This window comes from Scleropages formosus, chromosome 8, assembly GCF_900964775.1.
Source record: "Scleropages formosus chromosome 8, fSclFor1.1, whole genome shotgun sequence".
Taxonomy (NCBI): domain Eukaryota; kingdom Metazoa; phylum Chordata; class Actinopteri; order Osteoglossiformes; family Osteoglossidae; genus Scleropages; species Scleropages formosus.
In genome coordinates this window covers 23,167,550-23,186,540 of record NC_041813.1, presented here as the reverse complement: position 1 = coordinate 23,186,540, position 18,991 = coordinate 23,167,550, and the positions used below count along the sequence as shown (strand labels likewise).

General features: G+C 50.3%; 1 protein-coding gene across 5 annotated transcripts in view; it reads left to right on the top strand.

Moving 5' to 3' along the window:
* her6 (hairy-related 6) overlaps positions 1-18,315 on the top strand; it is a 29,129-nt gene extending 10,814 nt beyond the window's left edge. For 2 of the 5 annotated variants that reach the window (XM_029254441.1, XM_029254442.1), the window contains exons 7-9: positions 16,481-16,881; positions 17,007-17,094; positions 17,525-18,315. In XM_029254441.1, the coding sequence (XP_029110274.1) occupies positions 16,481-16,881; positions 17,007-17,094; positions 17,525-18,030 (995 nt within the window). In that variant the 3' untranslated portion in view covers positions 18,031-18,315. Of the gene's footprint in view, positions 1-14,261; positions 14,355-16,480; positions 16,882-17,006; positions 17,095-17,524 lie in introns of all 5 variants that reach the window. The other 3 variants (XM_029254443.1, XM_029254444.1, XM_029254445.1) reach the window with 3 other exon arrangements.
* The last annotated feature ends 676 nt before the right edge of the window (positions 18,316-18,991 follow it).

The following is an 18,991-nucleotide window of genomic DNA, read 5'->3' as shown; positions in this document are numbered from 1 at the left end:
AAATCATTGGTTCAGCTCCAAAATATTGTGTTATTTAGGAGGGAGAATATCAGCTTTCTGTACCTTATTGTAAAAGCAGGTGGCTCTAAATCAGTGCACTGATAATGAAGTCATATAAGCTGATTGCAGTTGAGGTCATATAAAGGTTGACTCAAGCCACTCAGATGTGTTCGGCAGGGGTTTACTATTAGTTGTTACCGTGTTTTATCACGTTACGGGTCCTCTGCACATGTCTGAGGAAGCAGGAAACCTGGGAGGCCAGAGGTGCGGTGGGATTGGGGGCGGGGGCAAAATAAACGCGGAGACAGCAATGAGATTAGAAGGGAAATGAGGGGATGGATGCGAAGGAGTAAAGTAAGGATGAGAGCAAGGCGGCGAGGGAGAGCCGAGGCGGAAGGCGGGAAGCAAAGGACGACGCCCGGCCTCCCGCGGCTCTCACAATAGCACGCCTGTGGAGGGCAGGCGGGCCGGGGGGGCTGCGAGCCACGCATCGGGGCGGGAGGAGCGCGGCGTGCCGAGGGAGGGGGACGAGGGGTGCCTGGCCTGTTTGCATTTGAAAGCGTCTGGTCGTCCCCAGAGGGCCCGACGGTTTATTGTGCGATCTTATCTGGCGCGTGCCTGGGACGCCCTTTCCCACACTCGGCGCGCACGGCTGCCAGGAGCGAGGGAGCGCCGGGCCGAGCCCGTCAACATCACGCCGGCCTGACGGCCATGACATAATGCTCCCTCAATACAGTTTTTCTTCTTTCAAAGACTCCACAAGGAGGCCCTTTCATATTGCATGCTTGCCCCCCGCTGCTCCTCCACCCAGTCCCTTCAGCTTCACAATTGTAATGGCCATCTTACTGGATTAAGTCTCCTGCCCCTCGCTCATGAATGCAAGTATGGAAACATTTCTGACATATTTGCACGAGCAGCGGGGAAAATACCGTTCCATCTTAGCAAAGAGCTTTTTCATGGTGGTTTTATGGAGACAACGGCTACTCCAGAAGGCCCGTTCCCTCGGAGCTCCTCTTGAGTCCCTGGGCGGAGCGCTTTTTGGCCACTCTTCTCCTAAAAGGGAGCCACGCTTTAAAATATGATTTGCTGAAAACGGGCCCTATCGAGACACTTTTCAGAAAATCTCCTCGCCAGCTCTCGATTCTTTTTCGAGGATGTTGTATGGTAATACTTCTCTCGGCATTGTTAGAAATGAATAAGAGGCACGTCTTCACGTAGGACGTGTAAGGTCATTATTAGTTCAATTTGTGTAGGCATCAGATGGTCTTTACGTTCGGAGGGGAATTAATTTAGAGAAACAATTCATCTGCACTAGTACTGCGTAGTAAAACAACAACAAAAAAATTATGGTTACTGTACAACTGACTGAAATTAAATAGGACAGACAGCAATCATTTCTGCGTATTAAAGTAAGGAATTTAAAGATGAATGCATTTTGGCGGGGGGGTGCGGTGGTGCAGCGGGTTTGGCCGGGTCCCGCTCTCCGGTGGGTCTGGGGTTCGAGTCCCACTTGGGGTGCCTTGCGATGGACTGGCGTCCCGTCCTGGGTGCGTCCCCTCCCCCGCCAGCCTCGCGTCGGCGTTGTCAGGTTAGGCTCCGGCTCGCCGCGACCCCGCTTGAGACAAGCGGCTTCTTACAGTGTGTGTGTGTGTGTGTGTGTGTGTTCGCACATTTTGGCATCAAGGCTTTTTCACCGTGAACGAGCATTGATGAAACAGGTAAATTAATGGGAAGGGGGTGCGGTGGCGCAGTGGGTTGGACCACAGTCCTGCTCCCCGGTGGGTCTGGGGTTCGAGTCCCGCTTGGGGTGCCTTGCGACGGACTGGCGTCCTGTCCTGGGTGTGTCCCCTTCCCCCTCCGGCCTTACGCCCTGTGTTGCCGGGTAGGCTCCGGTTCCCCGTGACCCCGTATGGGACAAGCGGTTCTGAAAATGTGTGTGTGTGTGTGTAAATTAATGGGGACCTTGCAGTGTCACGTTACAATTCCATCTAACGAGGACAATGGCTGGACGGATACCGGTTTGCGTTAAAACGCGTCATGGACGGAGGGTGACCTGCGTCACACCACCCGATACGGAGATTTTCTTACGTTACGTGTTTAAATCCCAAAGTGTAATGAGTACAGTTATAAAAGCAAGTGCTGTCCTGCACTTACTTACCCCCACGTTCGGATAAAATGTGTGCGTACAGCACTAGTGAATTGAACTTCGAAACCCATTCATCTAAATCTGGGGTTTCGCTAGTAAATTTTTCGTATTTCCCCTGCAGAGAAAGTAAGTATGCTAATGACAAAGGAAAAGAAACCCTGCTTCGAACGTGTCACTTTTTCCAGAGAATGCAAATATCTCAACTGTTAGACAGTATGTATGTAAGAGGTTTAACATCGGTGTGGCAGGATTTCTTCCCCTTCCGCACCCTTTCCTATCGACACGTCCGAGACTTATTGTTTGCTCACAGCTGTGCGCTGTTTTCAAAAAGAGTTGTTTTATCGGTATTGCATTTCAGAATTTATAAAAGGCAGGCTTAAGTCCAGCGGGTGACCTGAAGCAAACGTGATAATATGTTGTGTGCTCGGTGCTGTGGGTGTGGATGTGTCTGCTCCAGTGGGATGGATCCATTTGTGCGGCGGGGCTTGCAGAGTGTGGCTCGTAGCCCTTTCAGCCTGACCGGGAGCGTGAGGCTTCCTCGGCGGGGCGGGGTGGGGAGGGGAGGGGAGGGGAGGGGAGGGGGGCCCTCTTGGCAGCCCTGACAGCAGCTGTGTGCAGCAGGAGCGGGTGGTGCTGGTGCCGGTGGTGGTTGGGGGGTCGACCCCGGGTTGGCTGACTCGCACTCCAGCTCGTTCCCTTGCTGCCGAGCGCCGGCCCCTTCTGATCTGGTCAGAACCCTGCGGGCGGACAGGGCCCCCGGGCTCCGATCCCCCCCCCCCACTCGCCCGCCCGGCGCAGGCCCACGCAGGAAGTATGCACAGCAGGCAACAGGCTGTGTCTGAGCTGGTGGGCTGGAAAACAAGACTGACAGTTCAGCTCTGGGTCTGCAGTGTGTGTGTGTGTGTGTCTGTTGCACAGCCCCATATGAATTGTCTTCATCAATGCCCTCTGGGGTAATCTGTGTTTCAGTGCTGTGTAGTACAAAGTGAAACATCATAATACATGCTATAACTCTCAGTTGCACATATCCCCTCCCCCCCAGACATGAGGAAAATATAGTTAAATGTACAGAGAGCCTCTGTTTGTATGTGAAATCATGAGTATAACTACATTACCGTGCAAATATTTTGCAGAAACTAGGCCTTTCAAGGGGACTGGAAAATCTCAAATATTTTAAGCGGTGATAAATGTCTCTCCACAGCTATTTCGATTTCGGTACATTTTTCAAGCATTGTCGCGATATCGTACCGTCGCAATAACGGTGAGAAACCGCCACAAAGTCTGGACATCTCTCCACGCTGCACTCAGAAATCAGTCGTTCCCGAATGGAGTCCTTACAGCATTGTGCCGACAGCAGCGAGACTGTAGCAGTGATTTATCGAGCGCAACCTGCGTGGGGCGTTTTGTGAACCAAATTGCATTGTTCTCTATTAGATAATGAGCAGGTGTCAGTGCTGCATGTTTCAAGCGCGTAGCCTGCGGTGCCACACCTGGTCTCGCCAGAGACCAACCTCAACACCTGAGAGGAGCCCTGGAGGGATACCTGTATGCCATAAAACTGCAAAGTGGGTCATTTTCGGCTCTCGTTTTTTCAGGAATTTAGAATCCGCTCACCAGGGTACAACATGGGACAAGAGGTCGTTCCCTAACGTACGGCTAACCTCCGCACGCTGCGCACGGCTTGCGTGTAAAACGCTTCTAAATTGGTTAAGAATGGAAACTCGGTGGCTGAGTTGCCCTGCGGTCACCTTTATGGTTAAACGTCAGCCATTTGGAAGAGGCGAAGGGTCTTTGTAATTTGGGTCCGTAGCAAATCACTGCTGTTCAAAAGGACCTCACATGAATGGGCCTCTCGAGGACTGTGTTTCATTATTGCTTGTGTGTGCTATTTAACCACGGGCTCCAACGCAGGGTCCGGAAGTCCGGCACGGGCGGCGTCATAGCGGCAGTTAACGTTCCTTCGCTGTGTGGATAATTCCCTCTCTCCCTTCTCGGGCTTCCTGATTTTCGTTCCTAAAAACGTAATTATGGTTTGCGTGCGGATGAGCGGCAGCCACGGTTTAAAAAGCAACGGGCCGTCTGCTTGCAAGCGACAGCTTTACAGCAGGGGAACCTCAGCAGGCTTTTTGATGAGGGAACAGGCTGTGCCGGCTGCTTGGAACCATGACCACACGGAGCAGTGTCCAACGCAAGCGGTCAAACCGGTTTTTGTCCGTCCGCTCTATTTAATGTCTGCACGTCGCTGGTGAACTGCACTGCTGTGACACGTGTATTTTGGCATTTTCTGGTTAATCGCTACACCTTTATTTATTGCACCTGGACGCAGATGCATGTGCATTCATGTATTTATTAAGTCGAGGAGGTGGATCAGAAGTTTTTTGAAAGGTCAAGGGGACCGAGACCGACGTTTATATTCTTCGGTCTGTGCTCTTCCTGAATGCATTTTTCTTTTAATTGGCTTTTAATGCCATGAAAGTATTTCTATAGAATAAACGCAACATTCGTTACGTTACAGGTCACATACATCATGACCTTAAAGGTCAAGATACAGTTCCGGCCGAGGTTCTGCGGAGGGGACGCCAAAGGTCCAAAATGTGCCTTTTGGAGCCCGGGCTGGTCTGAAATGCTGAAAATCGTGGGTCGGAAACCAGAAGAGCTTATCTGGACTGAGAGCGGGCCCTCCAGCGCTTTCTCCGTAGCTCCTGCAGCTCAGAAGGGGATAACCCGTGCTACCGCAACAACAGCTCACATCTGCTCTGCCCACGTCCACTGATAATCCCCCTTTTGGAACATTAATTATCAACTAGAGCTTTGTGTCCCAGGGCCCAACCATGACTTTCCCAGGACAATTAAAATGACTTCGTTTAAGGCGGGGGGGGCAGGCGCTGTGTGAGGGGCAAGCGAAGCAAAAGAGTGTCCCTTCTGTCCTCCCGCGGAGGATGGCCGAGGCACGCAGACGTGGATTACCCGGCTCTCGGGGGAGTAATTGGCCGACGTGTGGGAAAATTTCGGGCTGTTGTGCTTCTCCTCCAATAATCTCCCGCAAATCTCTCCCAGCGGCCGCATAATTTAATAGGCCACTGAGTTGCTAAATCCTGTCTGACTGGTCCTTACTTCCTGCCAGGAAGTCAGTGTACCAGGGTGGGGTTTGCTGTGGGCTATGGGCCCTCGCGCCGGTTCAGGACCCTCTTCAGTAAAGCGCAGGGCCCGCTTGTTCTGCCATCGGCAGCCACCTCCAGTACCCTCTTATCTTTTTTGTCCCTTTATAATTGAGGCTGCTGACCTCCGTAGTCCGGGGGCGGAATCCCTCACACGTGTTGTTATCCGCATCAGATAGCATAGCAGTAATCCAGGTAAAGCACGGCGCTCCAGGGCTGCAGTCCCCACCCAGGATCTGAACCTTTGGCCCCGCGGTCAGGAGTCAAGCGTCCCGGGCCCTACCTCCTACTGCTTCCGAATAGCGAGAACAGATTGCTCCTCCAAATTGGTTAGTCAAGCCCGAGGGAGACTAATAAGGAACATGGGCCAAATCGGCACAAAATCAGGTTATGAGGTACGGAAGTGATTAGTGACGGGGACCGGCTCGTTGCGTGTTCAAGCAGAGGTCGCTGGAAGGCAGGCCGCTGGCGACAGCAGCCAAACAATATAAATATAATGTATGTATTATATTGTATTATTTATAAATGCACCTATTTGTTGTGTATACAAAATGTATAAATTAATTTGCTAAATATATATATGTGTAACAAAATGTAATTGTGGTTTGTCGTTGATACATACGATTTCCGGAGACACGTGGAAAATTATTCTTCACTCAGCAGTGTTCCCTGCAGTTATGCGGGAAGATGAACGTCAGTGACAGTGTAATGTATGCTCACGCATCCGTATACTGCAGTTCTGCAAATTACTGTACTTCTGTGTATGTGCTAGAGGGGGCACGGCGGGTTTGACCGGGTCCTGTTCTCCGGCGGGTCTGGGGTTCGAGTCCCGCTTGGGGTGCCTCGCGACGGACTGGCGTCCCGTCCTGGGTGCGTCCTCTCCCCCTCCGGCCTTACACCGTGTTGCCGGGTTAGGCTCCGGCTCCCCGCGACCCCGTATGGGACAAGTGGTTTCAGATTGTGTGTGTGCGTGTGCGCGCTGTAATTCTGACATATATATTGCTCAGGACCGCAGTATCAATTTTACGTTTTATGTAGTAAACACATTGGAATTGACGCTTAGGAGAAACACCAGATGTCGAGATAAATCATAAGAATTGACACTCGGTCAGGATCATCACATGAAGTTTGCTTTACGTTATTGTCATTTTCTGAATGGCACAACATCTAAATATTTCATTGTAGCCGCACTCTACTATAAGTAAGATATTCCGAAACCGAAAAGAACGTAATCATTTAATAACTTGCCGAGGGACGGCATACCGAAAACGCGGGATGTCATTTCCATTTTGTGTTTGATCCATTTTTAGAGCAAATACTTTTCTGAACTCAAATCGGAGTTGAAAAGATTGTACTTGGATCTGTTTGTGCCTCTGTACTATGAGAAGATCAGCATGGGGAACAACCCGGTAGTGGCCGGCGTACCGAAAGAACTGCTGTCAGGTTATGCGAGGCGAAACCTGGTAAACGGGATGATGTCACACTCGTGCCTGCATCGCGGAAGCCGAATTCACGGGCAGAAGGACAGGTGTCGTACCGAACAAGCGCTCCGGGTGGAAACGACTTTCCCACAGGTCGTCCTGCTTTTATGGGCGTACACCAAGAGCGCAGGATTTCTCACCTCCGGCCTCAGGACACACATATGGCAGCTTGAGTGCATTTGTCGTAATTTTTTTTTTTTTTAAAATGAATTTCTCTTCCTCCTAGTGGTATAGGCCCAGAACCGAGTTACACGTGTTCTGGATGACTTGATATATTGCTCACCTGAAAGAAGCAAAGATAATAAACATGGAAGTGAATGAAAACCAAATCAATCTGTATGACGTGTTTAGAGGCAGGGTGGCGCAGCGGGGCCTGCTCGGTGGCGGGTCTGGGGTTCGAGTCCTGCTCGGGGTGACTTGCGGCGAACTGGCGTCCCGTCCCGGGTGCGTCCCTTCTGCCTTGGGCCTCGACCCCGCTCGGGACAAGCGGTCGTAGACGTTGCGTGCGTGTTCGGAGGCACGAAAGCAATCGTGTCTGTGAGAGTTGTGTTGACAGAACACACCCTTAAGAACGATTATGCGGTATCTTGTACAGTGCTCCCTTTGGAACGCTGCAGTCATGTGGCTGCTCATCCCATCGCACTTCAGATCAAGCTCAAAATCACTTCCCATCATTCTCATAACGATGATTTTAATGGCTACAAAGAAAGCCGGTACCCGCACTTCTGCTGATGTGCTCAAAGACAGAACTTAAGAAAGAAAAGAAAAAGACGACCGCGCTGTTGAGGAGAGGAGGAGCAACGCGAAGTGAGCTCGGCATCCCCCCCGTCCCCCCCGGTTTAGAAGGCCGAGTCCGTCCCGGTGCTTTAAACGTACGAGGCAGCAGCACTTGACCTTTCTAAAGCTAAAGGAATATGACAGCCATGGTGCTTCAGAGAAAGGAAGGCAGAGACAAAAGCCACACAAAGTGCAGCCTGGCAGCAAATAGTTAGCTTGCCATCAACGTCAGTCAGCCTTCTCGCACGGACAGTTTGATTTCCACTTTTCAAATTAAGCTTTTTGTGCTGCTAATAGGGCAGCTAAATTGAAATAGGCAGCTCTGCAATCTACAGATAATAGTTGCAGCGCAGGAGATCATGTGAACGGTGCTCTTTCCCCTTCCGAAAAGGAGGGAGAAGAAAAAGTCTAATCTTCGTCAGTGCTGAAAAAAGAGAAAGCAATATAACCGGGGAAAGAAAGGAGAGAAAAGAGAACGAGGAAAAAGGAGAATAATGCACTGGTAATCGGCGGGTGTGGAGCCGGGGGCCGGGAGGGGGGTCTTTAATGTTTCTGGCAGAAAACCAGCCGAGGTCTCGAGGTTATCCTGGCTTTGCAAACTCCCACGGGAAAGGTGTGGAAGAGGCTGGATTCCTCTTTTTTGTCGAGGAGCAGACTAACGTATGTGAGGTGTAACGTGAAGACAATGCTGCCGGACAATGGGGCGATCGAGAGAGGCCCTCGGAGGACATCAAGGAGCGTGTCTACCGAGCGCCCTCTCCTTCCCTCCTTCCCTCGTCGTCCCAGGCGCTCTACGAGGGCTTCCCGACAGGAGTCCGGGAAAAGCGAAGGAAGCTGAACATCCTTCGCCTACCGAAGAATCGCCTTTCTCGCATGTCCACAAAGGCCGCGGAGCAGCGCTCCCTTTGGTCGGTCTCTCTGCCGGCACAGGGAGGCACGTGCTGCATTTCTGCACGGTGCCGCGCGGAAGTATATGAACCCCTAGCGTCCCTTAGTTTTTCCACAAAATGGTTATTTAACGAGAAGCGGTCGTTCTCGTCCGACACGGTAGGCGCGTAACGACCAACTCCTTGCGAACATTCGCAAAACGTTCTTTAAACCCTGTAGGCGAGAACAATCAGGTGTTTGAATCATAATCAGTTCATACGTTTATTTTAAGATTTAACGTTTACATTTTTGAAGTTTTTCTTGAAATATTTTGTACAAGAATAATGACCTCCCGTTAGGATTCCCATACTTTCAAGCAGCGCAGTATGTGCACGGCCCTGGTCCTGTACTCTATTTGTGGTCTGCTTGTCGACACTTGCATTTATTCCCCCTTCGACCCACATCACTTAGACCAACAGGTCTTAGTAACGGAAAGAAATTATGAATTATTATGGTGCAAACTTGTACAATACATATTTTGGACATTTTGGCCCTCACGCTTCTTTTGCAAAAATATGTGTAATTTTATTCCTTTTGTCCTTCAGATCGCAAGCGTTTGTTTAGCAGATGCTTTTCTTCAGAGCGACTTAAACTGTTGAGTTTCCTACGATTATTTACACATATTTACAGTTGGGTAATTATTACTGGAGCAGTTGAAGGGAAATAACTTGCTCAAGGGTTATACAGTAGTAGGTGGGATTCAAAACTGACCTTCATTTCCAAAGGCACCTCTGGACAGTACGCTACCGGTTCCTAATAACCGTGCTAACGTGGTAATGGTCATCTGAGGAAGTCCTTCACAAGACCAGACAGATAAAGGTAAGATATTGGTTAGAGCTACAGTGCCACCTTTGGATGTGGAGACCGTGCCTCCAAATCCCAACTCCTGCCATAGGACCTTTGCTTCAGTCCTCATTGTAGGTAGTTGAACATTGTAAGTTGGTTTGGAGAAAAGCATTAACTCAATAAATGAATTAAATTTCAGGTTTCACATTACATTTAGTGCAAAAAAGTTGTGCATAATTTCAAAGAAAGACTAAATAGATTTTGAGGACTTTTCCTTTTACAGTTTATAAAGTGCTAAATCTTCTCCCTCAGTTAAATGCAGGTGTCACAAGTGCACTTTTGATCCTTTCAGAAAGACTTAGGTTCTGCTTACAGATCCAAGGTGCAAAACCCCCCGAGAGCATCTCGTCTTCGCTAATATCTCATTTGGACTTTCAGCCTGTTTCTCTCAAGGGCGCAGCTGAGTGCGTCGTCCTCATGAGGCCACACAGCCACCTGTTGCATTAGTCTGCCGACACCCGTAAGTAAATGTGTAATATTTTAGGCAATTTGGAGTTGTGCTGAAAGGGAAAAAACGGGGAGCAGAATGAATCATGTGCTCTCTCTGCTTGGGTGCCCATAGCAATGGCAATTGAAGATAAGGGCTCGTCTGATAAATAAGACGTGTGTCTTGAAAGCGGCCTCCTTATCGCGTCTCTCGAGGGAGCAGCTGAGAGCTTTGAGGCTCCGTCACCGAAACGTGCTCGTTGATACCGACGGCGAGCGTTCAGCTCTCGGTGTTTTATCAGGGGAGAACTTTGAGGTCCCGTGAATTTCCACGGCAGCGTTACATTGACTTGAGCGAAGATCATTTTCAAAAACGAAACTTGTGAAATGAGTAAAGCACCCGCACGGAGCCGCGCGTACATTAGCAGTCAAAAGTTTGAGTACACCCGGGCAATACTTTCACGGAAAGACCTCAACATAAGAGTGAAAGCAAACGGACCCCCGATGGTTGTACGCCTATCTGTGGGAACTGCTGCAGGTAAACAGACTTGTTAAGCAAATGCCTGGAGCATATGAATGAACGAGTACCAGTTTTGAGATTTTTTTTTTTTTAAGTATCTTGGGGTCTTGTTCACGAGTGAGGGAAGAAGGGAGCGTGAGATCGGCCACAGACTGGGAGCAGCGGCAGCAGTAATGCGGTCGCTGTACCGGACCGTAGTGGTGAAGGGGGAGCTGAGCCATAAGGCGAAGCTCTCCATTTACCGGTCGATCTACGTACCTACCCTCACCTATGGTCATCAACTCCGGGTGATGACCGAAAGAATAAGATCGCGGATACAAGCGGCCGAAATGAGTTTTCTCCGCAGGGTGCTGGGACTCACTCTCCGTGACAGGGTGAGGAGATCGGACATCCGGGAGGAACTCAGAGTAGAGCTGCTACTCCTTCACGTTGAGAGGAGCCAGTTGAGGTGGTTCGGGCATCTGATAAGGATGCCCCGTGGGTGCCTCCCTTTGGAGGTACATCGGGCACGGCCAACTGGGACGAGGCCCCGAGGTCGGCCCAGGACCCGCTGGAGGGATTATATCTCACGGTTGGCGTTGGAACAGCTGGGGATCCCCCAGGTTGAGCTGGAGGAAGTTGCGGGGGACGGGGTGGCTGGGCCTCTCCGCTCTTCCTGTTGCCACCGCGACCCTAGTTGGACAGGCGAGCAAAAAAAATGGATGAGCGGATAGTTTTGAGCGAGTGTACTCAAACTTTTGACTGGTTCTGCGCACAGACACAAAAAGATGTACATTTGCGATAATTCATTTAGCTGACGCTATTCTCCAAACCCATGTAAGACGAAGACAGACCTACAACAGTTCACCCTTTTATACTGCTGGGTAATTTTTACTCCGTCACTTCAGGGCAAGTACCTCGATCCAGGGTACCGCAGCAGGAGATGGGGTCTGAACCGGGGCCTTTTGAATGCAAGGTGGCAGTTCCGACCTCTATGCTACCCGCTGTTTGAGCGCCCCTTACCGTAGTACCCCCGGTCAAGCCGGTGCCATGGAAACTAAAAGTTTGGCACCAACAATTAACACTCCTGTTCCTTCTTTAGTGGATGCAGAAGATTATATTGATTCCAGAAGGGCTCTTCTGTGATGAGCCTCCAGCTGCTGCTGAGCAGCATCCCCCCCTGCCAGTACGTTAGCCTGCGCCGGGGCGCACATCGCCGGGCCACACCTCTGAACTCGACAGCATCGGACGGGCTGCTGGGAGCGGGGCCGGGCGCTGGGGTGCGCGCCCCGTCCGACCCGGCTCCGCGACCTCGCCCTCATGAATAAACCGCGAGATCCGCGGTCGGAACGCTCCGCTCCGCCTCATCGTGTGAGATCCCTCAAAGCGATGCTCGCTCCCAGCTTCAACACCCCTCCGCACGCGGAGTGGTACGACTGGAGGAGAGCGAGAGCCCGAGAGCGAGTCCCAGTGCGTCGGTGCCGGGAGTGCTGTTCTCCTGCCAGCTCCGCGCGCCGCACATCTCCGTGACCCACGCTGCTCCCTCTCTCTGTGAGTCAGCTCTCGGCCCCGGGGCCCGCAGACCGCCGCCGCCGCGCGCCTCGCTATCTGGTGGCTACGCTGCGGCTGTGCCACGGGGGGCCGAGCCACGCCGCGTCTGCTCCCGAGGAAGATGACTGGAGCGCTTCCAGCCTCCTTTCCCCCCTCCCAGCAGCAGCCGGTTCTAAAAACAGGCAGAGCTTTGATCGCCGTTCCATTTCACCCTCGGCTCGCTCGCAGCGTCCGCGTATGGGCGCCTCTGCTTTCACGCTGCCTTGGGAGCACACACCCACCCACACACACACAGAGAGACACACACACACGCAAACAAATGCGTTCACATACACTCTTAGACAGGCACACAAAGACTGAGAATGACACACACACTGGCAGAGACACAGACATACAAGCGTGTGTCCACAACAATACACAGGTGCGTACATTTCCGCCAACACACACACACGCATTGCCACCGTCTCTCTAGCAAAGGCACAGAACGCAAACCCACATAATTTAATACACTGATTTCATACCCCATTGCAATGAAAACTTGACAACATATGACAGCAGTTTAAGCAAAAGAAAAGCTTCCGCATTGTCATTTTTACGAAGAAGACCATCCGACTGTGAAAAATTCAGTTTGTTTCACGGCGCCTTCCTCTGAGGTCTTCTCAGGGTTCGTTGTCCTTGCTAGAGACGTCTTCCTCAAATATGCCTGCGCAAAGGTGCGAACGTACAAAACAAAAGCGCACGCAATACACGTTTACACAAACGCATTGGCGTTACAAAACTGGCTCAAATTTTAAAAATCTCCTTTGTTAATATTGCGGTTTCACGTAAACACACCGATAGCGAGGTTTTGCGTGCGTAACGTACGGACGAGAACGCTGGTTTTCTTCGGCCCGTTCTGTCGGAACAAACGTGGCGATTTGTGGCAGGTGTAGCCAGTAAGTTACTCTGTTCGGAAGGCAGCTCGTCCGCTTTGTTTCACCTTTGTTTTTGGCAGGGAGGACGTGGCGCGCGCGGCGAAAGCCGCGTGTCGATTTTAGCGCACGGCTGTTCCCGCCTGACCTCCTAATTGCGCAATTTCTGCTCGCTTCCGCCTGCTGTCTCGGGGACTCCTGGCATCGTCTTCGTATGATGAGTTACATATTGAAGGTGAGTGGCCTGGAATTGCAGGTCAGGCGGTTTGAGGCCCTGCTATCAGCCGCTTTCTCACGCACTTTATCGCAGCCGATTGTCTTATTGCAGCGTGTCGGTCCGCGTTCAACAGCCGACAGTAAAGAAGCACCCATGAGAAAAAGCCTCTGCGGGAAGGGGGTTGGGTAGTGTGGTAATAACCACATTACTGTGGTAGCTGTCTTTAGATAGGTCTGTGTATGTGTGTGATAGTGTATATGGGGCATGTGCTATATGCACAAAATCTCGTCAAAAAAATCACCAGGCCTGACTGATTTCACTTAGAAAACAGTTTTCTTCAATACTTAACAGATTTGGTATATTTTTCTAGCTCCTGATTTATGCATTTTAAATAGAAAAAGCAAAAGGTTTGTATTTTTGTTTTGGGGAAAAAAAGCTGACGTTTATTGTCAAAAAGGGTGTTTATGAAGAAAAGACTGCAGCAGTGTACCAACCAGCAAATGGGAGCCCTGCTCACTAAGACGGAGCGTTTGGCCTTTAATCTTTTTTGTAATGCGTATTGAGGAAGCAGTCACACATCAAAGGAAAATGTCATATTCTTTGAGGAGTAAAATTCTCCTCCTGTTATTACTTTTTTTGGCTAAAATTTAAACTGATCAATTCAGTTTTGTTTTGGCTAATTTGATATAATTTTACCAGTATGAATAGTTTTCAGGGGCGCGGTGGCATGGCAGGCTTGGCCGGGTCCCGCTCTCCGGCAGGTCTGGGGTTCGAGTCCCGCTTGGGGTGCCTTGCGATGGACCGGCGTCCCGTCCCGGGTGCGTCCCCTCCCCCTTCGGCCTTCAGCTCTGTGTTGTCGGGTTAGGCTCCAGTTCGCCACGGCCCCGCTCGGGACAAGCTGTTTCAGATTGTGTGTGTGAATAGTTTTTTTTTTTTTTTTTTGCTTTTGGAACCTCTTTAATATTAAATTTACCACGTGCACAGCACCCCTAGATTGGCCATACGAACAGCTGCTGCGTTATCAGTTTTCTAATTCAGGAGACAAAACACTTCCACTGGGCACTACACACATTAGGCACATCCACCTAACACTTTATTAAGTAGACCGTGTGCATCAGTCTTACATGCAGAGCACCAGCAAAAGTTTATAGCAATGCCTTGGGTAGAACCTTACACCCTGTGCAGCATAGCAATAAATTAATATTCAGTTAAAGGACTGTTCAAAATGCCGATGTAGTCAAACCAAAGGTCTGAGTTTTTTTTTTTTTTTTTCTCTTCTTCCTCTGGCTCAATCACTCACTGTCGATAACCACTTATCCCAGCGTAGGATGGCAGTGGTTCGGAGCCTATCCCTGAAACATATGGCGCCAGGCTGGTCTGAGTACACTATGGACGGGACTCCGGTCTATTATGGGGTATGTTATGCTTTTTATTCAGTATAAGCAATTTTAAAAATGCATATTAGGAACTGTGCATGTTCCAGAAAATATAGCCATTATCTAAGTTCAGTACAACTTTATCATATATAGTGCATTATATATTCGCAAACGCAGTGCCACGTAATGATTTATTTCATCTAAACTCTAGAAGAGCCGGTCGTCCTTAAAATGATTTATTTACCATCCATGTATTAAATAGAAGCCAGCGTTAGCTCCTTCCTTGAACTCATCACACACACGGAGCTGTGCAGTCAGTGCACGCAGCGCTCATCTCCTGCCGGCAGTGCAGTGACATCCCGCAGCTGCGGGGCCGCACGCGGGCAGGAGGTGCGCCTTCCCCCTCTCGCTCGCCCGCCACGTGTCGCGGGCTCTCAGCAGCTGGAGATCACGCTGTGAGCGCGCGCACGCCACGGAGAGTATGTGGCGCGGAGCGCGCGGCCGGGGTGTTAGAGCACTCCCCCGTTCCGGCCCGTGCGTAACGTCTGTCAACACGCTACCGGGCGCACTCTGTCGTCAAAAACCAACAAAACACACCCTTGGAAAATAATGGTCCGCAGTGCGGCGGATTAAAGTTCTTATCTTTAGAAATGCGATGTTAACTTTAAAGGCGAGCAACGTTATTCTGCCACAGATAATAATTACTGCATGCGTGCCAAGCGCAAGCCTTCCGTCGTGGCGGGAAATACGGCGGCGTGCGTGCGTTCGTCCGCTCGCTCGCTCGCTCGCGCTCAGAAATGCGCTCGCGCCGGCTCGCGTTCCAGCGAGCCAGATCCAGCTCGCGGTGGGCGTGGTTTTCCCAGGCTTCAACGACAGCAGCTGCTATTTACCTCCCTCTCTAATGTAAACCACCACCGCCACCCCCAGCCCGGCGGCCAAACCTCGACCGCAGCGGCGGTAAAACATCCTGGCACGTGCTCCGCACTCGCGGCGGCGGTCGCATGCCGACAGATGTCAAACTGTCAAGCTCGCGCAGCGCCGCGCGGCGCGGCGCGAGGCTTTAAAGGCACAGCGCAACTCGGATATTTAACCCACAACGTCTGCTTGGAACTTCACCAAAGATTAATACTAAGAAGTAACGCGATTTTATGAGAATTTTATTTCTAGCATTCGTCTCTTTCTTCGACTGAAAATTGTTTAATTTCAAGTCACACGAGCAAAATTTATTTGATGACATAACGGCTATATTTGTATACTAATAATTCGTATGGTTACATTTTACATGTGTAAACAAGCCAAAAATCAAATCATTCCCTTGCGCCTTTGCATGTTTTGCACTTTATTTTAAACTAATACAAATACAAAAAAACACAAAGTATAAACAAATATTTCAGTTAAGTCGGTAAAATAATTTAGGCAGGATATGGCATATGCACTATTACTTTTATTTATTAAATTGGTACGGGGAGGAAAAAAAAATCTCTCTAAATTAATTGGAACGTAATAAAAATTCCTATGCACGCTGAGGCTTGACCGCTTCCGACGACCAACAATGAGAAGTGTTAATGTTATCTGAAAATCGATGATGGACGACAGGGTCCGGGTTGTGCCCTCAGCCCGGGCGTGCGCCATTGGCCGTCCGCTCGAGCGCCCAGCAGCCAATGGGAGAGCGCCGACCACGAGCCTTCCTCCCTCGCGGGGCCAAGCCTCGCGCACGCCGATTGGCGGAAAGTTACTGTGGGAAAGAAAGTTTGGGAAGTTTCACACGAGCCGCTCGCGTGCGGTCGCGGATATAAATACGAGGCGCTCGCGGTCGCAGCGGACACTTTACCCGACGATTGATAGACACTTTGAAAGCGAGAGGCTATTAAACGCCATTTCTGTTTTCTTTCCCGACCACCTAGACATTCCAGTTCCCCCATCATTCATAAAGGTGCACCACTGCAAGCACTGCGTACTTTTTCTTAACGAAACCACGGACGGGATTTTCTAACTGAAAACGGGGACTTTCTCGCAGTACAGAGAGGACGACGCCGGGGTTACAGACTCGTTTTTTTTTTTTTCTTTTTTTTTTTTGTTGCCACCACTCCTCCCTTAGCTCTGCCGCGACGTTTGGAAAGGAAGCGGTGGGGGATTCGCGAAAACTTCCTCTCCACGTTTTACAGGACACCCCCCCACCCCCCCGGAGGGAAAAATGCCCGCAGACATGATGGAGAAAACGTCGTCGTCCCCGGTGGCGGCCACCCCGGCCAGTATGAACACGACCCCGGACAAGCCGAAGACCGCGTCAGAGCACAGGAAGGTGAGGGACGAGGCTCGAGCCCGCTCACAGCTGCATGGTATACCTCACCTGACCTGTCTCTGTGAGGCTGTCACTCTCTCTCTCTCTCTCTCACACACAGAGTGTCACACGCACACACCGCACACGACGCGTCTTCTCACTCGTGTCCCCCCGTTTCTGTCTTTCCAGTCCTCTAAGCCCATTATGGAGAAGAGGAGACGAGCGAGAATCAACGAGAGCCTCGGGCAGCTGAAGACGCTCATCCTTGACGCGCTCAAGAAAGATGTACGTTTAGACCGCGCGGCTGTGGCGGCGCGTGGCGGCCCGTTCTGTAGCCTAATCGTGACATGTGTGTCTGTGGCGAAGAGCTTGTCGTGTTAATGCGCGCTCTCGTTTCCCCGCGAGCGCAGAGCTCGAGGCACTCGAAGCTGGAGAAGGCGGACATCCTGGAGATGACGGTGAAGCACCTGAGGAACCTGCAGAGGGTGCAGATGACCGGTGAGGCAGCGCGGCTAAGCCTAAGGTCGAAAGAAAGCCGGAACGGCCGTGGCCTTGATTGAATATTTTTGCTTTCCATTCAGACACACTTTGCGTTGCACGCTTTGCCTCGCATGTTAACACAGACCCGTGTAGAAGTCAGTGTGGTGGTATTAATAATTATTGCTGCTGTATTTTTTTTTACCCTATCTGGGAGAAAACTAGTTTTCACCCCGCTTTGTAGCATATTACTGTAACATCCCTGTGCCGAGCTTTAGTGCCAACTACTTACATTTATACATTTTTAGCAGTGTTCTCCAAAGTGATGTAGTGTGAACAAGTGCTTGTGCTATGTATTTTCCAGCTGATGTTATGGAAGGTTGCCTTGGAAGTCCCCCCCCCAACCGAATCTCAGTTCTTCAGTTTACAGTGTCTGTCTGTCTTCTTACAGCTGCCTTGAACACAGACCCCACCGTCCTGGGGAAGTACAGAGCCGGCTTCAGCGAATGTATGAATGAAGTGACCAGATTCCTGTCGACGTGCGAAGGGGTCAACGCTGAGGTCAGGACACGGCTTCTAGGACACTTGGCGAGCTGCATGACTCAGATCAACGCCATCAACTTCCCGGCTCAGCACCAGATTCCCTCCGGGCCCCCTCATCCTCATCCGGCCTTCAGCCAGCCCATGGCGCACATGGCCGGCGCATCTCAGCAAGCTGGCGTTCTGCCCTGTAAGAGCGCCTCTGGGTTGCAGTCGGAAGCCACCAAGGTGTACGGTGGTTTCCAGCTGGTTCCGGCCACGGATGGACAGTTTGCCTTTCTAATCCCTAACGCGGCGTTTGCGCCGAGTGGACAGGTGGTTCCGGTTTTTGCGAACGGCGCCAACACACCGGTCCCGGCGGCCGTGTCCCCGGGCGCCCCATCGGCCACCGCGGACTCCGTGTGGAGACCCTGGTAGAACGGGAGGAGGGTTCCCAAAAGACGCTAAAGTAACTCCTGCATCTTTTTAAATGCTCCCAGACCGCTCATTCTTTATTAAACAGGTCCAAGTGTACTAAACGTGAGATTATGCACTATATTTGTAAATAACATTTGAGGAAAAATTCATATTGAAAATAAAACTCATTGTAAAGTCGGTAAACTGCATTTTATACTCAAGGTGTCTTTTTCTATGCGATGCCAAAGATGTTTTAAATGCTCCAGTTTCTTCCACTGGAAGACGAATAAATTTGTACTGAAATCATTTTCCAGTGTTTTGAATGGGTGGTTTTGTGTGGGGGATTTATTTATTTATATATATATATTATTTGTCTCTTTGTTTTAAGAGGACCTTGGTGCCTTTTTGTGCACTTTCACTGTTAATACCTGTTTTGGCACAGGCCTGAAAGTGCAAGCTAAGAGATTTCAAAAATATTTACCTTCACGAGTTCATTTTGCAGACAATTATTTTTACAATCGGGCAACGTTTTGGAATATTTAACCAATGTATATTAGCAGTTGGGTGGTGCAGTAGGTAGCATTGCCACCTCAAAGTGAAAGGATGGTGCAATAGAATGTGGGTTGAAACCCTGCTCAATATGTGTGGAGTTTACATGTTTTCTGGGTGCTCTGGTTTCCTCCCACAGTCCAAAGATATGTGTTTCATATGAATTGGTTACTCTAAAGTGACTGACTGTGTGGCTAATCGGTGATGGGCTGGTTTCCCATCCAAGGTGTAAACCCCCCCAGCTTCTCGAGCCTAGTGCTTCTGGGATAGACTCCAGTTCGCTGTCCCCTGCTCAGGACAAGCAGTTAATGAAACTGGATAGATGGATGTTGGCCATTTAAAAAGACATGCTTATGTCAGTTTATATTATTGCTAATTGATTTGCAAGATTCAACATTTTCAACCTAAGCGAGAGAAAGAACTGACAAGTGAG